General features: G+C 38.7%; 1 protein-coding gene across 4 annotated transcripts in view; it reads right to left on the reverse strand.

Annotated features, from left to right (window-relative positions):
• The window catches only part of KIF13A (kinesin family member 13A), a 114,066-nt gene that overhangs the window by 22,226 nt on the left and 77,523 nt on the right, over window positions 1-14,317 (reverse strand). For all 4 annotated transcript variants that reach the window (XM_030497945.1, XM_030497939.1, XM_030497930.1 and 1 more), the window contains exons 17-25: window positions 9,119-9,329; window positions 4,728-4,890; window positions 3,925-4,065; window positions 2,495-2,644; window positions 1,872-2,036; window positions 1,470-1,643; window positions 788-939; window positions 536-668; window positions 277-423 (exon numbers count right to left, since the gene is read on the reverse strand). In XM_030497945.1, the coding sequence (XP_030353805.1) occupies window positions 277-423; window positions 536-668; window positions 788-939; window positions 1,470-1,643; window positions 1,872-2,036; window positions 2,495-2,644; window positions 3,925-4,065; window positions 4,728-4,890; window positions 9,119-9,329 (1,436 nt within the window). The remainder of the gene's footprint in view (window positions 1-276; window positions 424-535; window positions 669-787; window positions 940-1,469; window positions 1,644-1,871; window positions 2,037-2,494; window positions 2,645-3,924; window positions 4,066-4,727; window positions 4,891-9,118; window positions 9,330-14,317) is intronic.

Here is a 14,317-nt window from a genome sequence, read left to right on the forward strand (position 1 = left end):
AATTAATCACCTGTACACATAAAGGTGAAAATACTTATTACTCCTGCTTACATATATTCAAATAGCACACTTGGTACTTTATCAGTTACACACCGAGCTATATGCAGGAAAAAGCAGCAGATTTCGCACCTTATGCTCACATTACATGTATGAATCTCAAACATGTGTAAAACTGCAAAATATCATGTACCAGTGTGCTAAAGTCCCTTTTGGAATTATGTTAGGCTGGGCCTAGAACAGCAAAACCAAACCAAACTGAAAAAATAACAGTCTTACCTGGTAGCTGTCCAAGCCCCTCTGCAATTTGGTTGACCTGGCAGTCACACCACCTATAGAGACTGAAAGAATTGCTTCTACCATGAGAGGCAGTGTTCCCGAATGCTGGACGGGTTTCACCGTCACCTGAACTCTGCGAGAATGACCCTGAACAGGTAATTGAGACACAGAAACAGAGAGAGAGAAACCGAGATAAACTAAGAATAAAATGAAGAATCAATTTTAAACCTGAATAAGAAGACAGGGAAAAGATACATACCTGCCTAAGCTGGAAAATTCCCCCTGTGTTAACATCTTTTGCCTGATGGAGTTCAACTGCAGTATATTCTCCCATCTCATTCAATTCTTGTATGGAAATCCACATTTCTATTCTTCGAGTTACTTCATTCCACCTAAAATGACATCCCCACAAAAATTAATGGTTGCCTCACCAAGGTATATTTTGTGTACCACAAGTATTGGAAAGCCTTTGGAAAGCTGATGGAAGCATTCATGGGTAATTTATTTGTACCTGTCTCTCAGTGTCCTAGTTTTAGCATGAAGAGAATCAACTTCCCAAACAGAGCTGCCATTGCCAGTACATCTGTGACCCCACACTTCAATAGCAAGAGCTCCTTCTGAAATGAACTCCAAAAACTCCTCTGTGACATTCACCACATAGTCCTGGCAATAAGAAAAAACAAATCAAATGAAATAATTCTATATCTCCTCACCTAGCTTGCAAGGACATACCTGACAACTGACTCCTGCATGGTAAAACTATACAGTTTGGATCACAGAGCTTGAATCTAGTCAAGAAAGTTGTGAAACATCACCTCAGCAATTCCTGTTTCTGCATACTGTGTTTTATGCATTGAAAGTTTCCATAAAACAATACAGCTCCAATGATCTTTAAGTTACCAAGCTTACCAAACAAGTATATAATAAGATGTCATTATATAAACTATGGATTTTCCCATGCATTAGAGATGACATCTGAATTTAAAAGACCACTATTTAAAAGATTTTTTTCTTTTTGCTACATTTTGAAGAAGTGATGAAGTGAAATACAATGGTATTTCAAAGTATAGTCAAAAGTCATTAGTTACATGACTTTACTTCCTCCTTCTTCCCTCAGCAAAACAAGGCTCAGATTCTAAATAGCTTATCTCAAACATATCGTCTTCTTGGTAACACTACATAATAACAGTTACCTTGCAGTGAGAGAAGGTCACTGTAAAATGAGCATCTTTGCTCTGAGGTGAAGGCACATCTGGATCTACCACTGGTGCTGCTACTGTTGACTCACACTGATCCCAAAATGTGTATTGACAAAAAACAAAGTTGGAGAGATTAGGTGGCAGTCCGGTTGCTTCTTTTATTTTCACCTGAGGAGACGAAACAGATGTTGTCATATATATGACTGTTTCTTCTTCAGTGGTAAATTGTACAAAAACCAAATATGTAATCCAAAAGTACCAACAGCCAAGAAGTCTCCTTTCTCTTTAGAGAATTTTAAGCAAGTAATAGCTTACATTGCTTAGTACTTTACATTGGAATGACTACAGAGTTCCAAAGGCCTGAAACTGTTAACTTCATCATGTGTTCTCACTTACCCTGCAGGAGAGCTTTTTTGCTCTGTGAATAATTTCTCCATTGTTATCCATGACTTCCAGACTCCCGCTCTCGCTGGAGTTCTCCGATGAGTCATCTCCTTCTACTACACGTTCTGGGACAGACCCAGTAACTCGCATTACTTCAACATGCAACCGTCCTGCAACCTAAGGCAAGACAAATACTGAGAATCTGTGCACAAGGGACTTATAAGACATTAAGATGGTAGATATCTAACTCTAGGAGGTGTGCAGAGGCAGAACTGGACAACTCTCAGTCACCAAATGAAAAGTAACCATAGCAAAAAAGAGAAGAAAGGAATAAAATATTTATGTTCAGAACTCTGAACTTTTTAATTCATGCACAACAGAAAAGGTACACTGTACTTCAGAACCTTAATATGCCAGGTTTTGCTCAGTTACCTACGTTAATACTAGGAATGTCATTCTACCAGCTGGGCAATTGTAAACAATTAAACAGAAAACACACACAGCAATTTGTAAAACACTTTTTCACTGAGAAACAAGGCGGTAAGCATCACTTGCTTGTTAAAAAGAAAACTAGTGTAAAGTCTCCCAGCATAGAGGGTGCCCACACAGGCAGGCCCAGCCCACCATCCACTCACCTCTCCTTGCTGGCTGATGATGGGCACAGCATACTGCAGTTTAACATCATAGAAAAGGCACTCCAGAAACACGTTGGCCACGCCAATTAAGTTGTGGTTCTCCTGTGCTTCATAAAAAGGATCACCTCTTTTGCCCATCAGCTTCCTGATCTGTTTGAAGGATTGTAAAAGTTATGTCAGAAACTGTAGGTGTGAGAACACACACCCAAGTAACTATACGGTATAAGATCATGGCACAAAAATTAAGTCACTACCAATCTTTTCTGTTCCTTCCTGTTACAGAAGTAGAAAGAGACTAGAAGCATATCACAAGTCTGAAATGAAATCTTTGAGATGAGCCATTATACGATCCTTTATTTATGACGATATATAGTAATATGATGACCTAGATTTTTTAGTGATGTCAAGACAAAGCAGATTTTACCATGAGCAAGCACAGTAGCCACTGATTTCAGTAACTTTCACCTTACTTTCCGGCTCTGCTTACACTTTTTAAATGAGAGGACAAATCATCCCCAAGTTGAACAGCTGGTCTGGCTGCTGGATACCGCTACAGGGGCAAAAGGGAAGGTGCAGGATGACTCCCACTTAGGCCTGTAAGTGTTCTTATGGCTCCCACAGAGCTCACACCTGCAGCATTTTTTACGCAAGTACCCCATACACAGCCACAAAGAAATCATGCAGATTCCTAGCACCATAGGCATTCCTCAGGGGGCTTGTTAGCTCCTTCCCTTGTCCTTCTTCAACACATGCATTTGACATACATGTTTCTATGTAGCACATAGAACACATGCATTATGGATGACATAGGTCATGGCAAGGACAATCCTGGCTCAGGCAGACATAATTCAAAGGATGCGCTATCAGTTCTTACTAAAGTCAGCAGCAAAATCATCGTTGTCTTCAATGGGCACAGATGAAGTGCTTGACCTCCCCTGTGTTATGATTTTAGAGACTCCCATTGTCCCGTCCAAGGCATGTAACAAAGGCACAACAGCTGTTCAAACATACTTGAGAATGATTCTTGATACAAGTAATTTAGGTGCTCCCCATCAGCCACAAGACAGCAAAATATACTTCCTGTGCACTTCTACCTGGATACTTACAGGACATCTTCTGGAACACTAAATCTCATGTCTATCTCTTGTCAGTAAGCAAGCAAGCTTTGACAAGTCTTAAACTACTTTGCCAAGGCTAACATGTTACTTAAATTCCCTGGAAACGCCACTTAGTTTGGATGGAGATACTGATGTAGACTAAGTACCTTCAATTGATCTCTTCCCTGCTTTAAGACTGGGGGACATACAAATGAAATTACAGAATGTTTCACATTTTAAGATCAAGTTCTACCCCACCAAAATGTACAACATCTTAAAAGGGGTTAAAAGAAAATAAAATCTCTGATCCCTTTCAGAAAATACATACAATACCTCAGGAATTTTTTCCTTCCACTCTTGATAGACGTCTCTCATGTCAATCAATTTGTTCTCTAGTTTTTCAATGGTCCACACTTGAGTACCTTTGCCTTTTCTTCTCACTTGAATAGCAGGCTCACTTACTATTGCACCCCTCTAAATCAGAGGGAAAAAAAACCAATCACTGCAGGAAAGGTGGATGTAAGTAGTTTAACTCTTCTCTCAAACTGCATTCCTAAAAAGGAATAAAATGCCGAAAATCTGGCTTCTCTCCGCATGCCAGCCATACTATCTCTGCTCTCAAACACAGCATACCCTATATACCCTTGAGGATCCAGACCTCTTTGTCCTCAGACAACTACTATTCACAGAGGAACATTAGCGCTCTCAATAAAATCACTTATGACAAGCATATTAACCTAATTGCTATCATTATGTTTACAGCAGGACTACAACTAGAAAAGCCTCAGGACAAAAAAAATAGCAGGTATCTAACAAAACCCAGTAATTTTTGCAAGCATAACTAAAATGCAGGTTTTACAGCAACAGAGCACAAATGCCTGTTGACAGATCGCATGAGTATATGATGATCATACACTTGAAAGAACAGCAAGAGTCATATTTAGTGCTCTGTTCCCATTTTCATTTAAAATTATTCACTTTAAATATATTAAAGTCAGGTAGCACTCATATTTTGCCTATGCATAATCTAACAAAAGTAACATATTATAGTCTCAAGTTAGATGACTGTTATATATGTCTACATATCTTAGATCAGCCACAAAACTACATTTTCCAGGATTCTTTGTTGTCATTACCTTCTTGTTGGCACTGAGGTTTTCAGCAGGGATCTGAAGTGTTACTTGGTAATCTGTTAGCTTACTCAGTTCTTCTGCTAAGAAGTTTGCTTCTCTCACCAGTGTATTTGCCTTTACTATCTGCTCTCGAAGTTTAGCCAGGCTCTGTCGAAACAATTCATCCCTGTGGTGCAGTAGGTAACATGAAAAATACACAGAAACCTATTTCTATTATTGGAAAGCTGCAAATAGAGGTGCTAACAAAGACTTCTCTGAAACAAGCTTAAGAAGAAACCCTGTATAGAACTATGTCAGCAAACACGAAAGCCTCAGACAACTTTATTGAAGAAAAGCAGTGATCGCACATTAAACGAACATATGACTGTTGCAGTGAGTCTAGCACAGTAATGCCCAAAAAAAAAAGGGCACAGCTCTATGGAAGCTGTTACAATGATGATTTGTTAAAAGCCCTAGGGACGTTCCTAATTTTCAAGAAACAAAATAATTGCAGCTGTCTGTCTTTAATCTGGAGTCCTGTTCCACAGAAACTACCAGTCCCAACATGCGGACTTCATATTGATAAAATCTGCTTTTCCTCAGATCGTGGAACCTGCAATCACTGCAGGCCACAGCTTTACATCACAGATAGGTCTGCAGTGTGATAGACCCCCAGAGCTCCCTGCATATAGTTAAGCCATCTCAAGTGTACCCATTAAGATTATTTATTTATTTAAGTCCTATATACCCAAAGTACTTTTTAAGTACTAGATGAAGGAGCACAGGTTAAAGCTTTTGCACTCTGAACAGTTATTAGTCTCTGGAGAAATTCCAAAGAGGTTTCTAAGGCCTGTTTGAGCAAATCTGTTCTAACATACCAGCTGGCAAACCTGCTATGACACATACTATACCTCCACCTGTGATACTAAGATACGCTCTCACCTGGAATTCTCATCTTTAGTTCGCCTTTTAAAAGTATCACGCTTATCCTCTAAGCAAATGCGAAGTCCCCCTTTCTGCCTTCTTTGTAATCCCAACAGCACTTACTGTGTCTCATCATCTTCATAAAACTCATGATCAAACTTCAGATATTTTGGTGACCTGCACTCCCCTGTATGACTTTTTAGTTTTTCTAAGTAAAGTCCTACTGAAACACAGTACATTTGGTACTGTATTTCACTTCTCATATCTACAAAACACACTACGGACAAGCGTAGGAGGACCAAATAAACTCATAGGCTTTGCTGTGAATACAGGCAAAATTTGCCTATTTGTCTTTATTCAAGTAAGCTTAGACCTTTTGTATGTCTTTATAGTACCAACTGCAAACAACAAACAATTAATGTGCTTTTCTGTCCCCAACAGAATTCTTCTTGAGTAGTTATCTTTTTTCAAAACACCTCCAACAGCAGCCTGGGTAATTCAAATTGCACGCTGCTGGTTCCCCGATACCAAGCCAAAGTGGTAAATGACCAGCAGTGTTAGCAAGCAGCCCTGAATTTTAGTGCCTTCGACACGCTATAACATGCAGCTTTGTTTTGCTCCCCTATCTGGCCTAAGTTTGCAACAGTGCGGGTTTTGTTGGATCTGAAATAACTGCTACTATCAGCAGATTTTTAGTCCGCTTCCATATTTGCTCCTGGCATTATATGGGAAATTCCCTTCCCGCTGCCTCTTGCTTCTGTTATCCAAGCCATCAAGATTAAATGAGCAATTCCAGACCATGGGAGTGACACATTCTACAGACACCTATAATTTTGGATTCACCCAGAAAACAAAGGCAGAGTCAAGAATTAGTCACTAAATAGTACTTAATATTGAGAGTGCATTACACCTGCAACCACTGCGAGACAGCTGCCTAGCTTGAGAAACAGAAGGCAGCTTTGATCTGTAAGCACTGTAAGATTCATGGGTTCAGCTCTAGCCAGTCACCCTTCCATGATCTTGGACACGGTCATCTGACGAGTTTTGTGGGGAGACTCCCACGCCAATCTTAGCTAGATTCTCAAGAAAGGAATAGTTTAAGACTATAAGGAAGACTTATGAGTAACTCAACCAATTATTATGGGTAGTTCTCACTACAGTTATGGATTTTTACATATAGCTGTGCCAGCACCCTTCCAGAAACTTCAGCAAAAAAAACCTGTTTCAGATAGTATTTCCTAATTCTCACTGCATAAAACATATGACAAGCTCCATTAGCATATTAACCAAAGCATGAACATGAAATCCTGAAACAGTAGTTTAAGCCAAAACCAAGGGAAACTTAAATCTGATACTCATGAGGTACCATTGCAAGTCTCTGGGATTCCTATGCCAAATACAGAATATGCTGAAATAAACACACCCTCTCTACCCCCCTCGCCTCGATAAATTCAATTTGTTCAAAGTTACAATGGGTTAAAATTATGCCAACAGGTTTTAACACCAAGTCAGGTATCATCTGTCCTTCCACGGTCAGCATAAAGCCAGAATAAACTCTGTGCAATGTGTTCTAGCTGATTTGACAGATACAACCATGTGCCTCCTACATCTGATACCTATCGAATTAATTTTGCTGGCTGATCCAGTATAGCTCAGCTTCATCCGCAATGGCAACAGAGCAAGAGCTAAAACTGCACTAATCAAATCCCATGCAACCCAGTCACTTGGCTCTTTCGTGCATTCTTCACATACAGTCTTCCCATTTTTTTTCCTGCATTTCTTGCCTTCTAGCCAGTTGGCTGGTACCCCCTCTCAGCACCATGTTGCCATGCTTTTACAGCAGAAATCCCTCAAAGATTTTGTTTGTTCTTATTTAAACAGATGCAATTATTTTTGCTCTTTTTTGAAGCCCGAACCTCTTCTAGAACTATAAATAAATAAAAGGTATACCTAAGAGGATCTTCTGGAAGACAGGAAACTGACAATATTACTTCTTCCAGAAAGCTGCTTATTCAATGGCAGTGCCACCAAAACATTATCAGAGTCCTTACTGATTGCTACAAAGAGCATTCATTCTCCTCTTTTTTTACAATGCAGTAAAGTACAGTCTTTGTGTAGTTCAACAATTGTATAGACTAAAGCATTCACCCATGAAATAAGAGAGGCAAAAATGCTTATTTAAAGCACAGCTCCCTCCTAAGAAATGTCTGACAGCTACCGAGAAGGCTGGCAGAACACTGAGCCTTGATATTTCTCCAGATTCTAAATATTTATGTCATTACATGATTATGCTGGTTGGTTAACTTTAAGTTAATCTATTACAATTTTTTCTTCTTAACTCTCAAGGAAATGCAAGTTCTTTGCTACTTCCTTTTCCCTTCTGCTGAATCTTTTTAGAGGTATCGCTTCCCATGGCAGTAAGCCTACTTCTCATCTCTGCTGCTGCTTAAGTGGGTTATTAATGACTTCACGATAGCCTTGCTGTGCTGCTTAAAGCAGTTCTGAAATGCAATGATTCCAACTAGCATGTTTCTCATTCTGCACTCCTCCTGGAGCCCTAAAAAAGCCTGCAAATCCCAACCACAACTCTTCAATGCTTTACATTCAGTTCCCAATGATACTGTTTTTAGCTCTTACAGGGGCAATTATTTTAATTAAAGTTGAAACACAGCACTACTTCTCCCTATACTTGCCATATAAAACATTCTATTAATTGCTGGTCAACAGTCTGTTATTTGTTTAGTTTTCTTTCCCAGACCAAATTGGGCAGAAATTACAAAACAAAACCTTGAACAAGAAGTAAACCAAGACATGTTCTGTTCTGTTCCTAACACTCTGAATTTGAAAGCTGCCAGTCTTGGCCATCTTTGTTTAGACACCTCTTGTACATGGGTTTTGGTTTTTTGTTTTAAATGGTGGAGAATAAAGCAAAAATAATAAAAACAGGCAAGACCACTCAAACTCACTACATATAGAAGAAAATGCTGAGTGAATAATGAAGTTTCTGGTTTAGAAGAAAATAGATTTAAAAGAAACTTACAAGAAACCTGTTAATACATCATGTCATTCTGCCTGCTGAATTAATCCAATGACAGAATACTCATGTGTATGTAGAAAACATAAATCATGTCAGTTGCTGCCCCTAGAATTTCCCTCCATGGAGCTGCTGTCCCTCTTTCCCCAGTGATACCAAGAGCAAGCTTCTCTCATTGCGAAGATGCAAACACACACATGCTGCTTGAACTCTGCTCTCATCTTCCTAGATCAATAAAAGCTAACTTCTTATTTCATTTGTGTATTAAATCAAACGGAACATGTTAAACATCAGGACCTAGTCCTAAATGAAATGCGAACAGTTTGGTGGAGGCAGATCTTGTACTGCACGTCAACTCCACAAAAAAATATTGCCAGTTTCTGACATACAGTTCAAGCCCCATCTTTCACCCTTTGTAGTTTTATTAATTCATTTGGTTTAACTACAGTATTCTCACCTCTCTTCTGTCCAGAGATTTACTTTCTGTTGTGCAGTCTGTGCAGTGTAGGAGAGCCTGTCGCTGCCATGCTGATGCTGCCTTTCTGGAGATAGCTGCTGCCGCAGCAGCTCTAACTCACGTTCATACATCAGTCGCTGCTCCTCAAGAGCACTCCGCTTCTCTTCCAAGTACTGCTTTTCCAAGATCTGGACCACATTTTGTACTGGGTCTAAAAAGACACAAAAAACCCCCAAAAAAACAGAGAGAGAGTAAGAAACAGAAAAGTGAGAAAATGTCATTTCAGCATCAGAGAGTACTCATTATTTACTTGCTAACAGCAATCAACATATCCCAGAGTCTTTGCAAAACAAGATAGCCATTGCCCCCCAAAACAAAAGCCAAAATAATAAATATCGCATTAAATAGACAAATCCAAAAAAGGAAAAAAAAAAAAACAGCATGCAAAGAGGCTAGAACAATGGTTAAGACCCTCATGTTGCATATTCAGTACTGTGAAGTTATAATATGTTTCAGAATCCCAGTAGGAGAAAGAATAGATGGAAAAGGGAACAAATTAATAAGAAGAAACAAAGCAAAATACAAGGGAAGATGATGTTAAGCAGAGGAGGAAACGACTTAAGAAAGTAAAAAGCAATTTAACTTTCTCAATTTTGGCAGAGAATTAAACATGTTGGAGAGCTGTGGATGAAAATTTAGACAAATTGTCTGACTAGTCACGCATCGCCAACGCGCTCCACAGCACTGAAGCAGACAAAGTCCGTTCTGGTGGGAATTTCTGCTTTTAGCTTTACAAACCACACTTCATCACAGTATCAACCCAGTATCCATCCAGCTGGATACTCTATCCTGAAACAACTGCTTGTGTCAATCAGCTAGGGTTAAATCTAAATTGCATTCAAATTAAAGAAACACTACTCTGGTTTTAGGTCCAATGCCAGACTGTGCCTCTGAAAAAGCAATTCGATGAATGAGCTGCTTCTATATACTACCAGTATATATCTGCTTTATGTATGTATCTGAAAGCTCAAATATAGTAAAAAAAGTGGTTTGCAAGAGGACCAATCTAGATGAGTATCTGAGTAACAGCACATCTCCTAGCAGATTGCTGATTCTGTACATCGGAAGGGGAAAGGATGAGAGTTCCATAGTTGGAGCAACGGGTTATTAAGGGAAGAAACACTGCAGCTCTAGGACACCAGGGTTTTCAAATGCTAAAACCCTTCAGCTTTAAAATAATTGTTTGTGATACCTCTTCCATTTTGCAAACACTGAAAAAGAGCTCCTGTGACTTTTAAGGAGGCCATTCTGCCACAAAGCCGGGAGATACATGCATCTAGACTTAACCACACTGTCCTACTTTGGAACTAGAGCTGTGTGCTCAAAAAAGCTCCCCACCTCTCTCCCCCTCAAAAAAAAAAAAAAAAATCCAACACAACCAACAACAGCAACAGCAGAAACCCACATCAGTGTGATTTAATCATAACTATCTTGCCTTCATTACCAGAACCCAGTCCTTGTGAGATTTTGTACAAGCTCTCCTGATACTACAATGCTACATGAAACAAAAACTGGGTTACTATAGCATGCAATAGAGGCTTCACACTAAAGGTTCTGTACGGTTTTCATCACTAATAATGTATGCTGGTCACTGAAACACATATATATGCCCTCCCAAAACCCACATCTCCTGTATCTTTGCAAACCAATGTAGCATTAGTATATTTAGTAATCTGTAACAACTGAGTACTAAACCCACTAATTTTGCTAAAGACAAACTAATTTTGCTAAAGACAAACTAATTTTGCTAAAGACAAACTAACTCATTGTCTGCAATTTTAACATACATGGCTTTTAACACACAAGTCACTTCATGAAACAAATCCCTTCCTATTATAAATGTCAGAGAAGCAAACAGCATCTCCAGGGTTCTGTTATTACAGTGGGTTTGGTTTTGCCTCTCAGCAACCTTTTTTGAAATATTAAGATTGATGTAAAGCACATCTTTATTTTTAGGAGAAAACAAACACTTCTGCAAAAGCTGCTACTTTGGCCCTAGACTTCTCCATGGGAGAAATCACTGGCTTCACACAAAGGCATCATAAAATATCACTACAATGGTAATTATAAAGCACAAGTTTAAAATCAGTCAGTACAAATAGCAACCAAATAGCAAAACAGTGATGCATAAGAGTGTCTTAAAATAACCAGAAATATTACATTTTAGTACATGACATTCTCAGAAAGACAGCTATTTTTAGCTTATAAACAGACAGTGCAGCAAAAACAATTGACTGACCAAGTTCTAGACTACAAACCAAGTTATTAATGTTGAACTGCACCATCATTATTTTCCTAACTCCTACAGGTAATACCAGAATTACCTTCACATGCATAGGTTTTACTGCATAATCCCCAAAAGAGTTTTAGTTATGTGCAAGAATGGCTGAGAAATCAGGTATTACGCAGAAGACAGAGAAGAGGCATGGAAGAAATTAAAAGCCTTCTATTGTGTTTGCAAACACAGGAAATGAAACTAAGGCTGACTCATTAGGATGAGACTTTCCTAAACTGCTCAAACACCAGCTTCAAGTTCAGGGAGCAGATTTCCTTAATAAAAGTGATATCTTCAGCAACTTAGATTTACATGAACACAACCCCCACAGCATCAAATTATACCATGGAAAATATTTTGAACAAGGTGCAAGAACCTAGTCTAAAAGTTCCCAATTTCAATGAAATCCACTACTGCTTGGGGAAGGGAGAGGAAGGGGAGGAAGTAGTTATGCTTGTATCGAAATGAAAAAGGTAAATTTACACTTCTAGAAAAGTCTTCAATTTAACTTTTGAAAGAGCTTACACAAAAAAACCATACCTTTCACAGTGAGAAAGCAAAATATGGTGTGAATTATAAACTACCTAGTTGGAAGATGAAAAACTAAAGTCAAACTTTTCACAATTTAAAAGAACTACAATAGTGTTTAAGTTAGATTTAAACACTACATTCCACAATTTTGGATTTCTCATGCCAAGTCAAATAAATTAGGGAAGATTCTACCCAAAGCCTGCCAAACTCACAGCAAATTCCATACAGTGTTAAAAGCCCTAAGTCTCAATCCTTTACATATTTATGTGACAAAAGTTCAGTGGCCATGAAAAGACCATTCATACGCAGTTAATCCTCTGCAAAATATTGGAATATTAACTTTGAACCAGAGGAACACACTTTCTCCATAAAATGAACAGCATTTATTCCCTTGCTGCAATGTCACTTCATTCACATCTGGAATCTGTTAATCCAGTAACAACAATGCAGAGTTAATTCATTAGGATTTCATTTAAGTTCATTTTCCTAAGCAAGCTAGAAGAAGGTTATGACACAGGCTGCTTTACTAAGTTTCATCAAAATTCCCACCCTGAGCTGTAACAGTTTTGTTTGCTTAAATGAAAAGCTCCATAATCTAATCACATTGTTTTCTTAACCACTGCACAGCATACAAGAATAAAGTAAACTTCTCTGCTGCATTCCGTGTTTGACCAGCATCACGAATTAGCAGTACAAAGCTGATCTGACAGAATCCCACAAAGAAAGTGAACATGCTGAAGGGAAGAAAGAATCTGGATGTTTTCTTTAGAGCTGTTTCCAAAGTTACACATTTTCCTCAGAGCTTCTTTGGAGCCGGATGCAGTATGTGACACTGTTGTACTGGTTACATGCCATAAAAACAAATGTGTTTGCGCCCTGGAGAAGCTAGGCTATTTATTTAAAGAGGGTTACTGTTCTCAAATAGATCAAGGGGGGTGGGAGGAGAATAATAAAAATCCCCCCAAACCTCCAAAAAACCCCCAAACCCTCTTGTTTCGAGCTATACCAATACATGCCTGTAAAACAATTATCTAATCAAATATTTAAAATATGCCTTTATTCTCCCCCTATAGTTTCTCCAGTAGAATTAACCGTCATCAGTTATTTAGTTATTTCTTCTTCCTTACCCATATCTATTTTTCATTTCATGGAAGAATAAATAATGGTATCGTAACAAAGCTGCTTTACTTCTTACCTAACAAACTGGAAGCCTATCAGAAAAAAAATTATTTTTAGCTATGCCATTGAGAAGAACAGAACCTGGAAGTACTACCTAGCTTTGATTCAAAAGACCAGCCTATGACCGTCACAGCCACTTGTTTTGTCAGGGTTTTATTATCACTTACTACTCCAACTTAGTTAAGCAACAAGCTTCTTATTGCGTCTGCTGCTCCCCTTATGTGGGAGGGAGCAGAAGAGACAACAAGCAGAATAATTGGGTTATGATGCTTCTGAAACTGTGTGACATGGATGACTGCTAACATTTGCTGTGCATTAGGGAGGAAAGAGCCCTAATGAAACATCAACGTCTGTACTGTTCTTGAGCAAAGGCAGAAAACCACCAAGACAAAAACTGGCCTGGACCACATCAAAAAAGCCTACTGAACTAAAATGTAAAGACACTTGAAATATTGGGAAGAATCATTTCAATCATGATATGATAGATACCAACACATGAAAACTCCATAAAAATGTGACTCCCTGGTCAAATAACACTGACTTTTTGTAGACTGCTACAGTTTAGTCAAACCCCCGGTTAGTGACAAGCAGATCAAGCATCAATTAATGCTTTCAAATTTCTCCAGCAGTCTCATGCATGAGCCAATCGAGTTCAAAACCTTTGTCCCAGTTTTGGCACAGATACGGGATGGTTTGAGGCCTTAAAACAGGCAACAGAATCTTCAGGAGGGATGACAACACTGAAGACCACCAGGATGGCAGATTCATCTGAAATTCGTCTCCTGGTATGAGTGAACCATAACAAGAATATTTCTGTTATCAAACAGTTAATTTCACATCAATTTAAATGGCCTAACCCTGTAACTCAGACAAGCAATCCCATTAAACTGTAAAAAACCTGACAACTATTGCTTAGAGCATCAAGCATATGAAACCATCATGCTGTACTCAACAGCAAAACAGAGAAAGTTAAAGAATAAGAGGAGACCAAGAAAAAAGTAAATACTGTATTTCAACAAGTAAGCCACAGCAAACAATGGAAATACTGCAAAGATATGAAGAAAGGAGAACAAAGGACAGTAGAATACCATCTACTGTGTCATCTTGGTTAACAGCCAAAACTCAAGGCATTTGCCTCTCAAATTTTGTCTATT

Source organism: Strigops habroptila, chromosome 1 (genome assembly GCF_004027225.2).
Source record: "Strigops habroptila isolate Jane chromosome 1, bStrHab1.2.pri, whole genome shotgun sequence".
NCBI lineage: Eukaryota > Metazoa > Chordata > Aves > Psittaciformes > Psittacidae > Strigops > Strigops habroptila.